This window comes from Mastacembelus armatus, chromosome 13, assembly GCF_900324485.2.
Source record: "Mastacembelus armatus chromosome 13, fMasArm1.2, whole genome shotgun sequence".
Taxonomy (NCBI): Eukaryota; Metazoa; Chordata; class Actinopteri; order Synbranchiformes; family Mastacembelidae; genus Mastacembelus; species Mastacembelus armatus.
In genome coordinates this window covers 1,007,080-1,028,518 of record NC_046645.1, presented here as the reverse complement: position 1 = coordinate 1,028,518, position 21,439 = coordinate 1,007,080, and the positions used below count along the sequence as shown (strand labels likewise).

At 42.8% G+C, this 21,439-nt stretch overlaps 3 protein-coding genes across 3 annotated transcripts; 1 reads left to right on the top strand and 2 right to left on the bottom strand.

Annotated features, from left to right (window-relative positions):
• Positions 1–994: 994 nt before the first annotated feature.
• itm2ca (integral membrane protein 2Ca) lies at positions 995–5,945 on the bottom strand. The gene is made up of 6 exons (XM_026331344.2): positions 5,750–5,945; positions 4,102–4,245; positions 3,736–3,924; positions 3,420–3,530; positions 2,265–2,415; positions 995–2,062 (listed from the first exon to the last, which is right to left on the bottom strand). Exons 1-6 carry the CDS (start codon positions 5,840–5,842, stop codon positions 1,971–1,973), a joined length of 780 nt encoding a protein of 259 aa, XP_026187129.1. The 5' UTR covers positions 5,843–5,945; the 3' UTR covers positions 995–1,970.
• A 729-nt stretch (positions 5,946–6,674) lies between these two features.
• On the bottom strand, positions 6,675–17,802 carry cab39 (calcium binding protein 39). The gene is made up of 9 exons (XM_026297671.1): positions 17,651–17,802; positions 14,264–14,419; positions 13,983–14,147; positions 13,154–13,272; positions 12,051–12,219; positions 10,148–10,207; positions 9,574–9,639; positions 9,180–9,323; positions 6,675–8,828 (listed from the first exon to the last, which is right to left on the bottom strand). The coding sequence occupies exons 2-9, from the start codon at positions 14,375–14,377 to the stop codon at positions 8,640–8,642; spliced, it is 1,026 nt and encodes a 341-aa protein (XP_026153456.1). The 5' UTR covers positions 14,378–14,419; positions 17,651–17,802; the 3' UTR covers positions 6,675–8,639.
• her8.2 (hairy-related 8.2) lies at positions 16,505–21,410 on the top strand. The gene is made up of 5 exons (XM_026297684.2): positions 16,505–16,718; positions 19,870–20,144; positions 20,256–20,351; positions 20,437–20,515; positions 20,823–21,410. The coding sequence occupies exons 2-5, from the start codon at positions 20,082–20,084 to the stop codon at positions 21,176–21,178; spliced, it is 594 nt and encodes a 197-aa protein (XP_026153469.1). The 5' UTR covers positions 16,505–16,718; positions 19,870–20,081; the 3' UTR covers positions 21,179–21,410.
• Positions 21,411–21,439: the final 29 nt, after the last annotated feature.

The following is a 21,439-nucleotide window of genomic DNA, read 5'->3' as shown; positions in this document are numbered from 1 at the left end:
CACACCTGATCCAGGTAATCAGTAGTGGGTATCTGGGAATATCTGGAAAACAAGCAGGACAGTGGGCCTCGAGGACCAGGATTTGTGACCCCTGCTGTAGTCCTTGGCTGCATGTTGGCACTGGGTCTGCCTCTCAACCATGTGTCCCTGTGGATTCTGTTACGCCGCCACAGCCTCAAATCCCCCCGTGTTGTCTTCAGGGTCAACCTGCCGGCCTCAGACTTGCTGCTCGTCATCTCCTTGATCATCTTCTCATCAGAACCGAACCCTGAAAACTTAAAACTGAAAGATTTGTGTGTTTGCATGTTAAACACAGCTGCTTTATATGCTAAGTTTCCTTCTCTCATCCTGTCTTTTGATTTTTTCGTGCATTAATATTGTGTCACTTGTACTTTACTTTAGAAATCTTTTGATGTGATTCAGCCTTTCGTCGTGTTTGACACCGTCTCAGCCCTGCAGTCTGCAGATCTTGAGTCGTAAGCCCCACCAGATGGAGGGGCATCGCCATAAGCCTACGACAGACTGCACGGATCTAGATTACCTCATCTGCAGATTCTGATCTGCTGATGCAATTAGATATTGAAGGCTGGAAAACTAGCAGTTCTCTGATAGAAAGCACTTTTGTAACTGCTAGAACACAAGGTGAATCTGTGTTGTGTTCAATAAAAACATCCAGAAATAATAAACCGTCTCATGCATCATCTGTAGCAAAGCAGGAAGGTGTGTGATGCAAGTGCTGATACAGATGACGACATTAGAAACAAGTATCCTCATTCCAGTTACATCAGCTTCAACAAACAGATTTATAAAAGCTGAACCCCCCATTTAAATAGAAATTGATTTGTGCTTAATATGCCCAAATCAATTTAATGCCCAGGGTTGGACTTTAAAAAAATAAAAACACAATGATATACAGAATTAAGATGATATTATAGAAGCCAGGTCATTATGGTTTTACTGGTCTGTGTGAAATGAAGCATTACCAGGGACCAGGGATTTTCTCACTATTTTAATCACAGACAGATTTCATCAGCAGACGAAATATACAGATCAAAGTTTTGTTTAACGAACAGATCATGTAATATGTTCCCGTTCATTGTTACTGACTTTAGTCCAGTCTCTGACTCTGGACTAAGGCTTCAAACATTGTTTTACAAAACATCCTAACAGTGATGCTTTTCTTTTCTAGATAAACACATGCAGGGAAGAAAACTAACGTTTTACTGTGAAAGGATCCACAAATGCAGCGATGAGGAGTTTGCAAGAAAGAAAAAGCTCAGTAAAAGAAGATCTAATGACAATGTCAGAAACGAGCACAGGTCCTCACTGGTTTTTAAACTCTGAAGGAATAATATACAAACAAATGAGTGCAGCCTAACGCACGCTGTGCTCGCTCGCTTTTTGAGAAGAGCATGAAAAGCAAAAAGGGGTCGAGGAAACAACGGGCAGGCAACTAGTCATCAGCAGCTACGTGTTTACATTAGGGAGAACATGAGAGAGGAAAAGAAGAGGGATCTACAGACTGTGGCTTTCATGCTTTGAACTGACACGCCGTCAGCGACTGTCCTCCAGGTCGGGTGGGGAAAAAACAAAACAGTCACCTTGACAACACGTGAAGACAATGAGCTCAGCCAACAACAGTAACCATAACACAAATCCCTAAGGAGAAACAGGACAGCTCTTGGAGTTAGAATTCAGTATTGGCTTAAGCAGTCTGCTACATGGAAAACTGGGTGGTAGGAACAACAGCATAGTATTGCATCACACTCCAGGATAAATATTAGCTCAGGGAAAGAGAATATGCAGGTAGTGAAATAAAAAGAAATTCTATTACAAAGGGCATCAAACCAAAATCACAAGTAAAGTGCGACTGAGACAGGATCAAATCCACAGGAGGGTGCTACAGTGGCTGGGGAAGTGACTGCACATGTGCCTTTGGGTGTGTGGGATGACACGGATTACCATCGTGTTCACGCCTCAGCGCAGATGGTCGTCTCCACCACAAACGTGTTCTCAAAATGACGGATGTGGTGGCAGTCCTTCGCCTCACGCTTGTTGATGCCTGTGAGACATTAAAGAGGGATCAGGGATGTGACTTGGTTCGGTTCGTGCTGAGCTTCCAATCTGATCACAGCAGTTTTAAAATAAAATAAATAAATAAAACCCTTTTCATCCCTGACACAAGAAGCACAGACAGTGCTGCGCTCTCCCAGGTGACTCTCGAGCTTTTTTGTAAACGCCTTCTTCCGCTAACCACAACTTACGTCTGTGGGTGACGCGGCGGCTCAGGCGGTACGTGTCCTTCCCGTTGCACAGGCGAGAGATGAAGGGTCCCAGTTGAAGTATGTTGTGCACTTTGCCAGTCACCACCATCTCTTCATGGATGATGTAGGTCTGAGGCAGGTATGTTCCCTTCTGCAGAGACAACAACAACAAGCTGACTGGGATCATGTTCACACCAAGAGGTGAACACATTAGGTGTCTGCACATGCAACGTGTTCACACATCGGTCAGGGCTTAAGCCAAGTGGTCAGTTCATTAACCACGACAACGGCACAAAATCTTCACTGATGACTTCACCTGGACTAAACACTGACAAGCCAAAACTAATATCTGATGATAGAGACTGACAGAATCTATGTTTCTTTTTTTTTTTGCTTGTGCGTGGTCAGTCCACGGGTCAGTCCACGGGTCAGTCCACGGGTCAGTCCACGGGTCAGTCCACGGGTCAGTCCACGGGTCAGTCCACATCTAAGCAGTGCAGCCATGTCACTGGATGGGATAAGGGTCATGTACAGATGTAATCTCAGGAGGTTGATGATAAATTATAAATAAACTATAAAGGATGTTAAAATGTGGACTTACAAGGTTTCAACTGAAGACTAAGACTAAGACTAACTTCACAATAGCTGCCAAATCACAGCATCACTGAAAGCAGCATTGTTTTCTGACTTTGCTCTTCACGTAACTCCAGCTTGACACAACAATCTGCACCGATGACCAACAGCAAATTGGCTTGACAGAGCTGACCTTTGAGGGAACGAAGGGCTGGAGGGTCCAGATTGGAAATACACGTTGCACTATCCACTTTTATGTACGCTCATCTGTCAGAATATAAAACCGCTCCACCACAGACAAGCTGGTTCACATGAGGTTTACTGGAGTCCACGCTACATATTTGCTGCGTGAATTTATTGCCCCGTTAGCGACCGAGCTTGGGAGCAGGACGCTTCTTCAGTGACACTTCAATAAATTAAATTATGCTCAAGAATAAAAAGTCAGACTGAAGAACGGACAGCTGTTGGAACTGCCAGGTTTTCCTGGTACAGACGGTCAGCTGGTACTTCAAAGAGCCACCAGTGAATAAAGGTTTTTTTGTTCCATTTAACTGTACACTGGTGCGTATGAAGGTGCGTTACCTTCACGTTGATAAGAAGCTCCCAGAGGTTGCGTGGAGGCATCACGATGGTGGTGTTGAGCTCAATAACATAGCACTTATCCAGAGCAATGTCATGATAGGCTGTCAGTCCCTGTAAAATCAACCAGCTTATTAAGGAGAAACACTAGAGACACGTTTTTCCTTCTAATGGGTCAATTGTTAAATGCTGATTCAGCATCAAAGTCAAACTGTTGACTTGGTCTTTTATTAAAAAAATGATTAGTTATTGTAAAGACTGAATTGTGTGTTCCCTTTTCAAGCTGTTTATGTGAAGTGTGTGTGTTTTCTGTCCTGACCCTGTGGAAGTCATGGATTATATCGGCGGGGTCGCTGCCTCCAAAGTGAGGCACGGGCACAGTGATCTTCTCATAGTTGTCGGCCAAGTAGATGCCGACGTGTTCCTCCAGCTCCTGGCGCCCACGCAGGGGGGCGTACACAGAGTCTTCATAAAGAACCCGGCAATGGAAAAGGTTCTCCTCTGGGATCTGCACACACACACACACACACACACACACACACACACACACACACACACACAATCAACACACCTGCTGCAACAAACAAGTGTGTGGCATATTTCCTAAAGGTGACAGTGAGGACATCATATCATTTATATAATGCCAGTGTTTTATGCAAAGACCAATCACAGGCATGTGTCTTACATGAGGTATAAAGTAGTAGCGGTAGACATAGATGGAGGCCAGGACCAGGCCAGCCATAAAGACAACCAGGCCAAAAGTCAGGCAGCACAGGCCGTTGAGGGGAGACTTCTTGGGCCGCAGCGGCAGGACCAGCTCCTCCTCATCCTGAAAAACACAGTGCACATATTAATACTTCAACGAGACACAGAAAAGCATCGGTCTGACTTTCAGCTTGCTCATCTCCAACGTAACGAGCAGCTGAAAGTGACCTGAATTAACTAACTGCTAAAATAGAAGCTCATATAAATGGCAACGCTGCATTCAAAGCAGGAATTAGCAGCACCGAGCCCAGCCAGACGAAGGCATGATGGAGCATTTGATAATGAAATCTAGACTGAGGTGGTGAGTAATCCTCCCAGACGCCTCCAGTCTCGCAGCCCATCTGCTGGTGCCACGCGCCCAACCTGCGTTGGCAGGGTGGCACTACGCACCCATAGTGGCCACCCACTCTGTGCTTCCATTTACTGATTTACTGTGGCTGCTTACTGCTCGTAGCAGGTAAAATTAGCTCATGAAGAAGAAGAAAAAGAGCCAGCTCTGGAGGAAACAACAAAAGGTTGTTATTCTTAGCCGGAGCTACAGACGGAGCAGGAGAACCAGGCTGTGTGAAGCAGCTTCAAAGTGAAGAATGACAGTTCAGTCGTTTCCAAAAAGGACAGGGCCTGTGTCTCACAGCGTTTGCCTTGTACCTCCAGTATTTCTCTGACTCGCATTAGGAGGCTCCAGCTCGACGTGCTGTTCTTTGTGGGAGCATTTGGAGGCAGAGGGTGCACGAGGACAAGGCGACAACTGTGCACGTACGAACACACACAGTCCTGTGAGACTTAGCTCTTTGTGTTCTTCCACCCCACTGTGAGAGATAAAGGCTCTTTCACACCAGCTGAGAGCGTGACACACCAGGACGGCCGTCTCCTGTCTACTTTCAGATGACACACAACACTACAGCTCAGTACTTCTGCAATATTCACTTTACACACACGCCTGGTGTCGTATCTACAGCCCGTTATGGTTCATCACCTCGGAGGCCTGGTCATGTCTCTTGGATGAGGTGCTGCTATGGCAAAGTTGAGGACTCCTCTGCTCTGCCTCCTTTAGAGCTGGAAATATATATATATATATATATATATATATATATATATATATATATATATATGTGTATATATATATATATATATATATATATATATATATATATACATATATATATGCATGCACTGCAAGCCACAACAACCCATCTACCATTTTGTCATCTAGTGCTTGTGCATTTCGTCCATGCTACATTTTTTTAATAAACGTTAAAAAACGTCATAAAACCCAATAAAAAGACTTTATGCTGTTAAACTGCTTTTCCCCTGTGTGATGCAAAATGAAGCGCATGCATTTGCACATAAGTCGCGTCAAGCCTCCAAAAAGCGCACTGGCGCAGTGAGACCATCAGAGCAATGACAGGTTTTATTCCAAGCAAATGGCGAAAGATGCTGCCAGAAAAAAAAGATCCTGCAGCTCACGGCTGTGCAGGTGCAGCTGCAGGCATCACATTACATAAGTGTCTTATTCTAAGAGCGATGACAAACATTTAGAAATAGGAGAAACAGCAATAATTATTCACCATCGGATGAGGAATGAGAATTTCGGTCTTGTCGCCATCGGTCTCCTTCTCCACTTTCTGTCCCGACACAGGCTGGAAGCTGATCTTCACCATGGCTCGGTGCTGGTCTGTAGGTGCCTCCTTGGCTCTCCGTGTTGACGACAGCTGGCCTGCCTCCTGAAACTGATCCTCTTCTCGCTGCTGAGCTGCTTCTCTGTCTGTTTTTGTCTCTGTCTGCCGGAAGTGCTTTTTTTTTTTTTTTTTTTGACTATTAAAGGACAAGTCCGCTGTTTTCTCGACACTTGTTAAACACTTAATCTCCCTATATCATGCTTGTTAACCAAAACTTAAACAGTGAGTGATGAATTCAAATGTGTAATATTGCAATGTGTCTGCAGACAATGTGTTTTTATACGGTGCAAACAAGAAAAAACTACAAAGCAAATGTCAAAAACACAAACATGTTTTCAAATTATGGAAAAATGAGGGACAATGTTATAGTTTCCCCACAAATTATAAATGCAATTTTAAAATATGATGCATTGTTATAGAAAAGAATTAAAAGCAGAATTTGCTCCCAAAGTCAAAATAAAAGTATTTTCTTTTAAAATGTGTTAGAAGTTGAATAGTTTTAATAACATATATCTTTAAAAAGAATTGAATCAAATGTGTCACAGGTCATTAAAAACGGTGGGCTGGTAAAACTGAAACATCCATTTAGTTATGTTCTGCTTTATGACAAGTCAGTCTGCATAATGCATGCTTTTACTTTTAACACCATTTGTGCCGATAATAAAGAACTGACTTTTGTAAACCCGTCAATGGGAGGAAGTCATTTTACACTGCACAGCATTGACATACAGGTCCCACCTGAATATATCATGCTGGTGCACGTAACCCAGTATCACCCCAGTTGGTCTGTACACAGTAAGATGACAACAGTTTCATTTTATTCCAAATGTTTTTGTCCTTTATTTGTATTGTAGGGCTCAAGCCTTTGACACTTCTGAAAGCACCCACACACTCTATGCTGAAACTGGAGTCAAAGTCAGTAAACAGCAAAGAGTTCAGTTTGACTTTTCAATGTTTGTTTAAAAATAAAAAGGAACAATTCCAGTACAATTTGTTAATCACAGCATCATGCACAGCCATTTGAGGAACATGCAATGTTCAGTGCACATGGAGGAACTGTGCACTCTCTCAGTAGAGATAGTTTCTTATTTGCAGGCATGAATGTGTACGTGTCTCATTACATGGACTCTCATTTAATGCAAAGGAAAATAATCTGTGGTTTTATCAGGTTTGCAACATGACACCAATCCAACATGGCACAAAGTACTCTGCTACCCACAATGCTTCACACTTATAATTGTACTGGAATTATAAACCCTCTGAAGAGAATGGCTCAAACATTAGGAGGGGGTGGGGGGGTAAGAATGATGTGCCGAGTTGTCCTGATGAGCTCACCTATGAAGTGCACTTAGTGCGGGGTGCCGTGGCACACCCAGGCCACCAGCAGGGTGGTGAGAATGAGTGGGGGGAAACATGAAAAGTAAAAGAAACTGAGGAGGGTAGAAATCATAACTGTCCTGGACTCCAGTTAGATGATGCTGATCGCTCAGCACGTCACAAAGTGCACAATCACACAGGTTTTAATGTTTCAGTTGATGCTAATCCCAGTGCCTTCCTTCCCCTTATGCTGTTCACACACCTGCACATATCAGCAGTCAGAGATAATCAAAATGTAGATGAAGAAGAAAAAGAGGATTAACACATCCAGAGCTAATACAATGACATTCTTCTGCTGTACAAATTGTTAATATCCTATAGGTTACGTAAATGTGAGCTGGCCCTTTAAATTATGTACAAAGAAATCCACCAGCAACCATTTCAGCAGTACAATGAAATGCAAAAACAATGTCACTTATCTTGCATGTTTTTTTCTTTTATGGTTCAGAAATTAATTTGATTACAATTAACCAAATATTTTTAGATGTCAAGGTTAAAACAAAATTCTACAAAGCAAAAAAAAAGAAGGCATATGTACATGTTCACCCTGTCGCAAACAATGAAAAGAGCCAACTGCTGGGCTAAACCAAATTCATACCTTGCATCCCTTCCTCCTGTCCTCATGTGCTTCAAGTGCTGCGTCGTAAACTAAGCACAGCAGGAGGTAAATGGTTCTGTGTGATGGCATCTGGTAAAACTGGTAAAACGAACCACCGCTGCTTTACTGGATGAGGCATAGGTGCAAACTGTAGCAGTTTGCTGTGATGCACACACATGTCCAAGTCTGTGGCACTGAAAATGGGAGCCAGACTGGGCAGGCCATCGTAGAGCTGACGCCGGGTACAGCCATGGATCTGTCACATTTCAAGGCATGCAACAAACACACCAAAATTCAACTTGCTCGTACCATTTCCATCGCAAGGTTTTAGCTGATATTCTTGCAGTGTGTGTGTGTGTGTGTGTGTATGCATGTTATTTAATACATATATGTGTGTGTAAACTTTTTATTATTTTTGTTGCTTGGTGTGTGTGTCTGTCAAGACGTCTGCATTACTTTCAATGAGCAGACATTTTCTATCACTATGTTTGATGGACTGGTATGTCATTATATTATACCTTACATGTCTCAAGGTGCAAGAAAGCAGCAGCATTTATTATTTTCTCTTATTTCTTTTGAAAGAAAAAAAAAATCTTAAAAAGAAAAAAGAATAAGCAAATGTTCACTGAGGAGCAGAGAAGCTGGCAACTTCCTGATAAGTTGATATGGGCATGTTCATTTTTTTTTTGTTTGTTTCCTCAATTTTTGTTCAGTAACCAGAACAACAGCTGCTGATGGGTCCATTAAGCAGATGCTGTCTGGATGTTGTCCAGACACAGTCCCTGTGGCTCCTCCCCCACCTCCTCAGGCCTCCTGAGGGGCAGGCCGCTTGAGGTCCCTGATCTGTTTGATTAGGTAAGTCTTTTCATCATTGAACTGTTCGTCCTCTGTTCTGTCGTTCTGGAATTTGCTGAGAAACTCGATGAGTTTGGTCTGGTTCTTCAGCAGGATGTCCAGGATGGGTTGTGTCTTGTTGGGGTTGGCCACAAAAACCTTGTTATGTAGGAAGGGGACACGTCAGTACACACATTGGAAGATACTGTGCACTTTGTTCAACGTTGACGTGCATGTCCTTCCTTAAAAATGTCCTTAATATTTCATGAAAGGATTGAAGCTTCACTGTTTAACACAGTTACAGACTCAATTACTAAACATTAGCTAAATTTACTGGTAAGTTTTTGTCCATTTGTATTCATATATGTTTGTGTTAGCACAAAGCTAATTGCATTACTCTTCAGGTAACATTATGATCCTCTCTGGTTCTCCTAATTTTCCTCTAAGTGCTTTATTGTTTGTTAAATTGCACATGGACACACACTTTATAAACTGTACTTTGATTTTTACCTTAAAAACGTGAAAAGCCTCAAACTGGATATTGCGGCTCTTGTCCCGGAGAAGATTCATCATTAGTTTGAGATTCTCTGGCTTGCTGATGTATTTTGTCATTATAGTGAAATTGTGCCGGTCGAGAAGCAGCTCCCCCAGTAACTAGATCATTTCAGTGTGAGAAACAGAAATGTCAGTCTGTATGGAAGTAAGGAACATGCACAGTATTACAGGGACTTCAAAAGAATTGCTTTTTTTAAATCTCACCACTAGGTGGCGGTCATGACAAGGTGATGGAGATTAAAATGCTTTCAAGAAACCCAACACTGCACAGACCTCACCTTTAAATAGCTTTGAATACAGTTGCATCACTACATGAGACCTGATTACTGGCACGACCCAGAGTCCTTACCTTAAGGGACTGCCTTTTAGTCACGTAGTTTTCTGAGTGGAGTAACTTCTCATATTCACTAAAGAACTGGAAAAAGAGAGAGAAAGAGGTAGTGAGAAAAAGAAGACAGAAAAAATAGAAGTGGGCCGGGGAGAGAGAGTGTTATCTGAACATGACAAGCAGTGACTTTCACAATTGCATCTGTGTCTTCTACCAAAACACAATGACAGGAAAATGAAGGATCGTGGCTCACAGGCTGACAGCTAATTTGTGTTCACAGCCTGAAAATGACGTCCCAAATGGCTGGTTTGATGTTGTCAGGAAAGAGGCTGCCATTTAGAATTTCAATAGGTCTCCAGTTTAAACAACTGGAACGTACAACAACATATAGCAATGATTTCTGGCTCTTTTGTTTATGATGATTGTGATAATTTTTGCTTTAAGATTTGAAATGCTATCTGTCGTTTCAGCTGCCAATCATCATAAGTAACAAAAACACAATCTACCGTAGTGTGTGCTGTCACGGCACACTTACAGCACATCTTCCTTTAACGTCTCTGTCTAGTCAAATACTGGGTGTTAAGTGTGGACTTACTCTGTCATAATGTTGCTCCAAATATTCGGCACTCAGTAGCTTGTGTCTTGTGAGGAGGTCCTGGAAACAGACAGAAATAAGTTAAGCTAGTTAATAGGTTAATGGTTATTATTTAGCCTGCTGCCATTTGTCTCCTTTTTGGGCAATGTAGGTTTAACGAACAAAAGCACACAGAAATAACCCTTAGAACTGCATTACAGCTTCATCAAAAACCTGAGAAGTCCTGAAGGGTTACAGTGTGATCAATACTTTTTATTTTGAACATAAAGTCAAATATGACCACCATCACTCAATGAGCAGTGGTGAAAATGTGTCCAGTCTAAGACACCAATTTAAAATCAAGCTCATCTGAAAAGAGCCTCTACATTCAGCAAACTACATGTAATAATTTACACTATAGTTGCATTGCAATTTTGGGGCCACGTCGTTTGCAGGATGAGGTGCAGGCAGTCTCGCCGGAGACCATTAGGCCATTTGGGACACAGCCTGTGACTTAGTATACACATTAAATGTGTAACCCCACCTGCTAAGTGCAAAGATGCAGGATATGGAAGTTCCCGCAGACATGGTGGAGTGGATCAAAGACTACCTCACTGGGCGGCCACAGTTTCTTCGCTTAGATGGCTGCATATCTGATGTGGTGATGAGCAGCACCGGTGCACCCCAAGGTGCTGTACTGGCACCATTCCTGTTTACACTCTACACCTCAGATTTCTGCTACAACTCAGGAACCTGCCACCTCCAGAAGTTCTCTGATGACTCTTCAGTCATTGGATGCATCAATAATAACGATAACAATGAGGAATACAGACACTTGATAAAAAGCTTTGTTGATTGGTGTAACAACAACTGTCTAAAGCTCAATATCAAGAAAACCAGAGAACTGGTGGTGGACTTTAGGAGGAGCAGGAAGACCCCAGTCTCTGTCTCCATCCTTGGAGACGAAGTACAGATTGTGGACTCCTACAAATACCTTGGAGTCCACATTAACAACAAACTGGACTGGTCAAACAATACAGATGCACTCTTCGAGAAAGGACAGAGCAGACTTCTTCCTCAGGAGACTCTGTTCCTTTGGCGTGTGCAACAAGCTGCTGAAGATGTTCTATCAGTCTGTAGTAGCGAGTGCACTGTTCTTTGCAGTTGTGTGCTGGGGAGGTGGCATCAAGGCTGGTGAGGCCAACAGACTACACAAGTTGATCAGGAAGGCAAAATCTGTTTTTGGACTGGAACTGGACAGTCTGGACAATCCTCCCCACCCAGTACATGAGGAACTGGGGCGAATGGGAAGTTCATTCAGCCACAGACTGATTCGTTCTAAAGCCAAGACAGAGATTCAGGAAGTCTTTGTGTCCACGGCCAATTACTATTAATATAATTTAAATAATATTAAATTTACTAACTTTAAATTAGAATAACTGTTGTAAGAATTGAATTTCCCTCTGGGGATTAATAAAGTACTTCTTCTAAATGCTATGAATATGAAATTTGTGACACTGATTATGTGACCGATTTGTAATCTTGTGTTTAATCAGAAAGTCATTTGCATGGAACATACTGGAGATTTTGTTTCAGAGTTTTCAACCAGGATTTTCTGTTTTGAAGATGCAGACTCATGATTTGCATTCAAGACTCTGAATCATAAACCTGTCCTTCCCGTTGTAATCACCAGTCTTAACCTCTGTGTTTTTATAGGTGCAATATTATAATCAGCAGCAGGTACTTGTAATCAGTGCATGATCACATTAGCATTATTTGAGCTGTCAATGTGACATTACAGTGTGTGAAATTATATAATGTAAACAAACCACCAAGGAATATAATGAAATCAGGAAATAAATGAGAAAAGTTATAAAACTGTAAAGATCACTGATAGCAGAGGGTTAGTGCTGAGCCCACTTACTTTGAAAGTGGCAAATGCATCTGAGGCGATGTCGAATGTGGACATCTCAACATATCTGAAGAAGTCATAGAACTGCTCTGACCACATAGTGATTTTGGCCAACGGTTCATGTCTGATGCACTCCCTTAACATGATACCACAGTTTAGGGCAATCTCTGGAGATTCATACCTGCACAGAACAGCAACATAGAACCAGTTAAATGTTAAATATATATATAATATATATAGCAAAGGCTGGTAAATTAAAACGAGGTAAGATCCTAAAATTCCCGGGGATTAATAACGTTTATTAAATCTCATCATATACAGCTGTGAAATTATGTTTTGTAATTATGAAAAAATATTACACGACTATAATTATGTCATTATTAAAGGTAACTGATTCCTTACTTTGTAAATACAGTATTTACTTATTTCCTTAACTATATTTTTTAGCTTATCCTTGAACAGTAGTTGAGTTAATACTGTCAGTAGTCTGTGATCCACCAAAAAACTATTCTACTGACAAAAAATACTTCTCTCGTTCTAATGGACAATTCTAGGTAACGTCTTAGTTTGTTTTCTGAACACATAGAAGAACTTTGTATTGTTTTCTAACATTATGTCAACATAATGTTTTACATGCCAACATGCAACCTTTCTTGACAGTCTTGAGGATTTAAGGATAGTCCAGCTGTGGAATTACTATCTGCAGAAAAATGAGGAGCTACGCCCAAGGTGGGTGAAGGAGGATGGTACAGACCACTTATTAGCAGACCATACTCTGCTGTTTCTGTGTTTGCATCCACTGTTCCTTCATACAGAAAGAAGACTCCTGGAGCACAGGCACAACTGATCAAAATAATAATAATCAACAATACTTTATACTCAAAGTGGAGGGTTCTAGATGGGCAGAGCCTCTGGCTTAATGGGTTAAAAACATTTCAGCCTATTTTTATTCTTCGTCAGGCAGCAGTCAGACTATTTAAATACATGTGCTTTCGTTTCCCCATTATGTTAGAAAGTTACCTAGGAAGTTGCTAGGCCTTCATAGTGATCTTTTAAAAATGTGCATAAACCTAAATGATCAAGGGAAAAATGACTGCTCTGTGGTGTGTCCTTACCCTTTAAGCAACATAAAGAGGATATTCTGCTGGGTGCAGAGGTACTCCACTGTGGGCGTCCGAGTGCCAATCTGACGCCTCAGGATGTTATTGAAGATCTGAGCCACATCTTTCTTACCCTGGTGGGAACAGGAAAAGAATGCGAAAAAGCTTGATAATGCAGAAGTTTATGTTATCTCAGAAACACAACAACAACAAAAAAAGGTTTTAAAACACCTTTTCTTACTGACAATTCAATCAGGCAGTAGTTCAGGGTAGAAAGCTGAAACACCTCTAAACATAAGAGATTGTGTTTTTAGCTGATACATGTTTGTGTGTTTTGTTTCATTTCTATGCACAAATTTGCCTGTTTAGGTTACGTATTTTGGCATAAGGAGAAGAATGATACTAGATATCTCATGAAGATAACGACAAAGATATTGAGAAACTGCTGAACAAAAGGGAAAAAGCATTAAAAATTCAGCACACACTATTTTTACATATAGTCATTTTAAAAATATCCATTGAATCATTGTCATATTTCTCTGGTGCACCCTTGTGATTTGATTTGTTGTTTGTTGTGAGTTGTTCACCAGCTTTTCCTCCTGAACTGGTAGGGAGGACGAGGCAGGGTAAAGCGGAACAAGAAGAAGTCACACAACACAGTGAGTCATGCTGTGATCGGGTGAGTCAAGGAAGCCTGCAGCAGTCGTTACCAAGCAGCACCAGCATTACATATGGCAGGGAGACATGCGCTTGCCCACATACCACCACAGATGGGTTTGTCACAGACAGCCAACTATGCTTACTCACACCTACAAAAACAAAAAAAGAACACATGAAGTCTGACCTCAAAATCGATGAGCTGCAGGTCTGCTATCAGCGTGCTGAGTAAGCCACTGTTGTAGAGTTCCTGGGCTAGCTGGGCCACTGCTTCTGTCTGGGGCTCTTTCTCATTAGTTCCATACAGGATCTCCTTCATGGCCACCAGGCTCTTTGACACCTCCTCTGTGGCCTGATATAAACAAATATAAGTACACAGACATGCTATAAAGCAGACGTCATTTCAGACGTGATGTATCCCACAAGTGAAAGTGAAGAACAAGTGAAGCTGTGTGAGAATAACATTACCTTCTCTGCCTTTTTGTCAGAGATGTCATGCTTCTCAAGCACTGTCATATTGTCCTTAAGGTTCTTGACGATGTCCGCCGGCGACTTGTGGGACTTGCCAAAAGGGAAAGGCATGGCGGAGAGTTACCACGAGCAACCAGGCAGCGGACTGTCCACCTGCAGAACGACACGTGAAACCTATTTTAATGATGTTGCACTGTACATCGTCTTTCCAGGTAGCATCTAATGTAATGTAGAAGAAGAGTACAAATATATCATTAGTGACTGACTCAGAAGTCGTATTTTTGCAGACATAATGATAACAGCATGTCTGAACAGAGGCTGACTAACAGATCTCAGGATAGATAACAGTAGAAACAGGACAACACGTATACCTCATTTGTGTGGTGCTTACGCAAAGAAAGACAAGCTGAAGTTTATACCAACTTCATGTCAGACTAAGAGGTTGATAAGGTCAGGAAACATTATGTTTAAACATACAGTGAGAAAAGAGAACCACCAATTGTATTTGGAAATATCACACAACCACAATTACCTATTAAAACACTGAAGCTCTCTGTTATACTATCTCTCCCCTACTTGCTCATATGGTAGAGCACGTATTTAAGACCCCATAATCTCCTTAGAATAACCCTTAGTGTTATTTATTCTGTGGCACCTGTGTGATGCTTGTGTCAATTAGGCTGATGTTTTCTACAGACATTTAAACTTCAGCTGTGTAGATATTTCTTAGTTTTTGGCAATTTAATATAATAATTGAAACGCATTCATGCTGCTGTGCCTGTGAGGTAAAATACTGTTTATATGATTCTCTTAGCATTGATACGACATTAAATACAATACACATATAAATACTGTGCCTTTCAGAGATATATTTTCCCCATAATAAAGTATCTATCAGATGTACTGACACTGCATCTTACAGGCGTTTCGTGCTAAGAAGCATTTGTAAAACACTGCTGTGGTTATGTGCAACTTATCTTGAGAGCACTGTCAATTACTCAGGAATTTCCATCCCTAGTGTTGCATATCAAACATATCAAACACAATTTCAGACCCAGATAGCGAGCAAGTGAAGTGGTTCTATTTGTGGGTCAAGTCTAGTTTCAAAAACTTCAGTTCATCCTGCAGATTTAGTGCAACTGCTGCTCTGGTATGGTGATCTGCAGCAAAGACAGGTGCAGTCAAACTATAGTGATGGCAGATAGTTCTGATGCCAAGTTAAGCCCTGATGAAGAACCCACTGTTTTTTTAAACATTTGTTATAAAACAAAGGAAGGATTATATATTTATAACTTGTGGATGTCATATCTAGACATTTTGTGCTTCACTGTGGCTCTTCTGGTCAGTGTCAGTAAATGATTAATCATACAGTGTTGACTACAACATAGGCCTACGTACACTGAGAAAGCCTGAGACCTTTGTATGAACCACTCCCTGTATAATGACTTACATATCCAAGTAAACTCATTATTAAACATACTATACTCTCTCAAATAGCTAATTTAGATCGGTTTACATACCCTTAAGAGAATCCTCTTTATACAGCCACTAACCCATATTAAAACCAAACCATGCTACAAAGACCATAGCAGATTCATGAGCAAAGCAACTGACACGTCAACTATATTTCACTGCTGCTCTTTACAAGTGGGCTACGTCACGAGGAGCATCATCTGCCCAATTCTCTGAGCCGCCCAAGCACCTTAATTGGACTACAGGGCAAAAACCAAACCTTTTTGGACAGACAAGAAGTAAGCTGAGAAATCATTGGTTATCACAGAGAATAATTAGGAACCCAGCAGCCTAAATGTGCCTCTTTGGTAACAGAATAGGTCATGTGGGATGATTGCACCATATATTCAGAGAGCATTACATAAAAACTTCCCAGTCTCGTCATCATTATAGTCAAATTCATTAAATCCAAGATGATAATATGAATGATAAACTTATTTATTCAGTAACTGAGGTAAACATCGATCACCAAGAGATACTAATTTCATGGTAGGACACCAACCTGCTGTGATTCTCTAAACTCAGAACACAAACCCTGGAGCAGTCACACGCAGCCTCCCATGTCTTGGCAAAGAATCCACATTTAGGACCAAGAATATAAAACAAGCAGCAAAGAAGTAGGAGGTGCAGTCCACTGGTCATACATGAAGGGTCATCTGACTAAGGTCAAACATAAGGCCTGTCCGGGATTCACTGGAGAACCGACCAAGTTCTGTTTGCTTTACATCTGTATTAATCCAGACACTCCTCAACTTGCCTTGTGGCCAAATCCGTCTTTGACACAGGCTAATGCTCGTTAACTTGGCCAGCAGGCAGCAGAACCGCCTCTCTCCTTCTGACCCGCTTCAGTTACCTGTGACGCACATGGGGAGGCAGCGCATATGGCAGGTCCAGAATCAGCTGGTCACCTCTGACCCACAATGACTCAGTTACTAATCAGGTATGGTGCGCTGGAGTAATGTGAAGCCAGCCGACGTCAGAGGTGCCGCTGGGCCTTGAAAACAAAGTCCATGCCCACTCGCTCCAAAACAGATCAGCGTCACGTTACGCAAAAAATATTTACGCAGCAGAAAACAAACAAAACTGCGTCCGAAAACAGCTTCAGTCCAGACAGAAGCTGATGCTGCGCTACCGCCTCTCAGCCATCGGGGGCAAGTAGCACATGCTAGTCCAGTTATGTGGCTAACACACGTATTTGTGTCGCAGATCTGTCTGTCACACGGTTTATCCGCACAATTTAACGTTAAAACAGTTACAAAGCTCCGGACGAGTGAGCTAACTAGCATGAAGCTGACAGTGAGCACCGCCCATCGGTTTCACCCATGCCTGGTTTGTGATGGACTTTGCGCAATGCTAACAAAACAGACATCTGCTCAGAGAGATTGTGTGTTTAGCAAATGCACAGTTGCTTTAACACACACACACACACACACACACACACACACACAGAGCCGCAGTAATAGATAAGTTTTAAAGCTAACTATCGGTGTGTGTAAGCTAACGTGGCCTGTAACACCAACACAACGGTGCTAACGTTACTGCTAGCTCCCTTGTTAAAGTGTGTGTTGTGGACACACAGGCCTGACTAAAGCCCACGAACCTTATCCAGCGGCTTTGGCTTCGTTTAAATTACCGAACAGTGCCGGAAGTACATCTACAGCAGCCAGCGGTGTAATGTTGTTAACGTTAGCTGGCTAGGTTAGCTTAATGCTAACCAGGCCATGTCATTAACAGGCTAGTTCGGCTAACGTTAGCAACCGTGGCTAACAAACTTACCGTTCAGGGTCAACAGTTTTTGACTAAAACAGCGTTTACTCTATAATCTCTGCACATATTCAGTGACATAAAACACACACGACATAACGTTACTACCTCGTAAACGGTGTTTTCACTACTGTCCCCCTATGTGGCAGTTCAGGTGCTGCTCGGAACAAACGCGGCTTTGTTTCCCTGCTCGTCGCCTCCTCTCGCTCGGACCGTCACGGTAACGCTGCCTGCTCGTTTCCTTCTTCTCTCCGAGAAGCCGAGTCGTGGTCACTGTGGCGGCGGCGGCGGCGGCGTCTACCGCCCCCTCTGGCCGCCCCGTGTCACTGCAGCGTGGCCGGTGACCGTAGGGGGGCGCGCTCGCCCTGTGGACAGATCTATTTACCGCGACGTGACCGCTGTTATTACTGCGGTTTGTCATGTTTCTGTGCAGCGTGTGGCGGCATAACAGGAGCAGCAGCTTTAGCAACTGAGGCACAAGAATCCCTAAGACTTAATGTGTGGTAGTTTATTCATCTATCCATTATCTGTACCCCCTTATTCCTTAACCAGGGACACAGGGATCTGCTGGAGCCTATCCCAGCTCTCTTTGGGTGAAAGGCAGGGGTCCACCCTGGACAGGTCCCCAGTCCATCACAGGGCCACATAGAGACAAACAACCTCACACACTCACACTCACTCCTATGGGCAATTTAGAGTCACCAATCAACCTGACATACATGTTTTTGGACTGTGGGAGGAAACCAGAGGACCTGGAGAAAACCCACACCCACATTTGGCTCAGAGCCAAATATTATTATATAATAATATAATATTGTACTTTAACTCCACCACATTAAGAGCCATCTGATAGCTTCCTATCTGATTCTGATTCTGTTAGTTTATAATGAATGAACACATTGATTGTCACAGTAAAGTTAAATAAAGGTCAACAAGTCTGATAACTGATAAATGAGCGAGTTGTCTATTTGCTGGACTTTACTTAGTGTGACTCAGTTAAAATGTAGTCATGATATTTTTAGTTTTAGTCCAGTTTTTGTCAGAAAACTTTTTTGTTGGTGACATTTTCATTGTTTGCTGCATTTTTAAGTATTTTGAGGCTGCTATTGTCTTTTTACCTGAATGCCATTACAGATCAATAACTCACAAACTCTCTGACACTGTTGAAACAAGAGGCCTCAAATATTTCTAAAATGTAGCTAGGCCTAAAGGAGCTACCTCAACGATCATCACTTCAGCTTCATGTGACCATAACAGAATACAGTCCTGACAAATGTACGAAAATGATCTCAAGGCAAAGAATGTTCTTGATTACAAACCCAACCTCCAGAGTACCTGACATCTACTCTAGTCAAAAGTCTATTGATTAGGCCTGTTGTGTAAGATATGGACACAGCACAGTTGCAGTAAACATACATAAACATAATATAAACACAATATAAACATATGTTTATTTGTTGTGTAGGCCTCATAGTGTAGTTAATACCATTCCCCATGCAGCTACTTGGGAATTAGCATATGGCTGCTCCTAGAAATCGGGGTTCTTGTTGCATTCAAATAGGCCTAATTATTAATTTTCAGAAAGTATGGCAGCCTAATTGATTCACAGCATTTGGCTGTATCCCTGCAGTGTGCTGGACTGTTTCGCACCTGGCTACGGCACTGCTCACCTGCCAAAGCCTTGGTCCTCATCCTCCTGTCCACCCTCTCTGAAGGTTATTACTCTCTTCATGCTTATTAGGTTTGGATGAATAGTCTTTGTTCGGCTCCGGTTCCCACGACCCGGCATTCGCCTGGCAGTCGCGTGGCTCTAAAACAGGGGCCCCCATTTTAAGGGACCCGAAGGTGGAGGGGTTGGTGTGGGGCATGTGGTCAATCTGACATCTGCTCGCTAAGAGTTACCAGCAGATGTCTGACATTTGAAAACACGCAGTCTGATGAAAGCAGGCTAAACACTGCAAGATGTTTTCCACAGTAAACAAGTGTTTGTGTTACTGCCAAAGTGATGTTTGTTTAGTTTTGGGAGACTTTAAGCTGCTTTCTCAGGAATCAGAGTTAAAACTGTCCTAATACTAACAGCTGACACCTGCCAGACCTGTGCAGACAGACACATCCCCAGGTGATTTGTCAGCACATTGTGGAATAGCTTTGGCCTTTTTGCAGGTGATGCAAAAAGAATAGGCGAGGTAACTGCACACTCTTGTTCATCCCTGGGAGAGGGGGAGGAGAGGAAACTGCAGTTTTTTTTTCTGAGGGGGGGGTGGTGTAAGGGAGGTGCATGGTTTCAGGCTGGACATCTGTCGCTTGTGAGTATTTTCTTTTTCTAGGCCGGGTCTCTCGGTTATTGAATGGAACCAGTGACCTGTCAGTCTTGACTGATGGGTCCCCGTGTGTGGGAAAATCCCGCAGCCAAAGAGTTGGGGCATTCACATGCTAATGGGGCCCTATAAATAAGAGGGCCGTGCCGCGCCGAGGGCCCTAGAGACGCGCTGAGATTCAGAGGAGAAGGGAAAGAAACACACGGCCAAGAAAAAAAAACATGACCGCTTCATCTGTGGCGCACAACGGGGGGAAACATCCCAGTGCCAAGGAGGAGAGAAAGGTATTTTACACTTGGAGGTACTATAGATCACACACTTTGTGCCCTGCGCTCCAACAGGTGCCTCCCCGTCGTGACTGCATTTAACCGAGCGCTCTGTCTTCACCTTTACAGCTGAGAAAGCCGCTCATCGAGAGGAAGCGGCGGGAGAGGATAAACAATTGTTTGGATCAGCTGAAAGAAACTGTGATCGGAGCATTCAGGCTTGATGTGAGTATTTCCTCACGTTGTCTCCGCTCGTCTACAAGGAAACGGTGGAGGCTGAACCGTTAACTTGTTGCTCGTCTCTCAACAGCAAAACAAACTGGAGAAAGCAGATATTCTAGAGATGACCGTGAAACATCTGCGGAACATCCAGAGCAATAAGCTTCACGGTAAGGAAACTGTCCTCGTATTGAACACGATGTTAGTGGCAATATATTTACAACGTGTGTTGAAATAGTTGACGTTGTGCAGCAGAGGGCAGCATCACCTGCGACATCAGGCTTTGTGCTGTTTGACATTTCTCCAGTGTAAATGGATTCAGGTCTAAAATGAGGATTAGAGGAGTGTTGGAATCTGAACACTGTGTTTTTATAGTTACATGAAAATGTCTGAAACAGCATTAGTTAAAGCAGACGTGTAGTAACCTACTACCACCACCAGGTGTTGCTGTAACTCTCCATTCATTTTCCCCTTCAGACCCCACACTAGGCCTGGAGGCCCAGCAGAAATACAGCACGGGCTACATCCAGTGCATGCATGAGGTTCACAACATGCTTCTCACTTGTGAGTGGATGGACAAGACTCTGGGTTCCCGCCTGCTCAACCACCTCCTCAAGTCCCTGCCCAGGTCCACCGATGAACACCCTTTCACCCAGCACACACCCAGACAGGTCGTCCCTCCTCCGGCAGGCCGAGGGATTCCAGACACACCCCTGAGAGACGAAGCCCTGTCTGGGAGGCAGCTCCAGACGGAGGGAGCCAGCTGCCCTCCAGAAAGAGCAGGGCTCCACAGCTCCCACTTGGGGATGCTGGAGATGTGGAGACCCTGGTGAACTGGTGGATTAGTTCTCTGTTTTCTTAGACCATCCTCTGTTATGTATCTTATAGATATGCTGTGCAGAAGACAAAGCTGTGGGACGGTCTTGTTCCAGTGATTATTATTGTAGATGTGCTATAATGATTCTAAACAGACCTTTTTCAGTACTTCCCTTCAGAAGTTGACTTCCTGTAGCCTGCATTATAGAAGGCTCTTATTAATCTTTCTTTCTATTTATTGTATTAACATTAACATTATTTATTTTATATTATAAGGC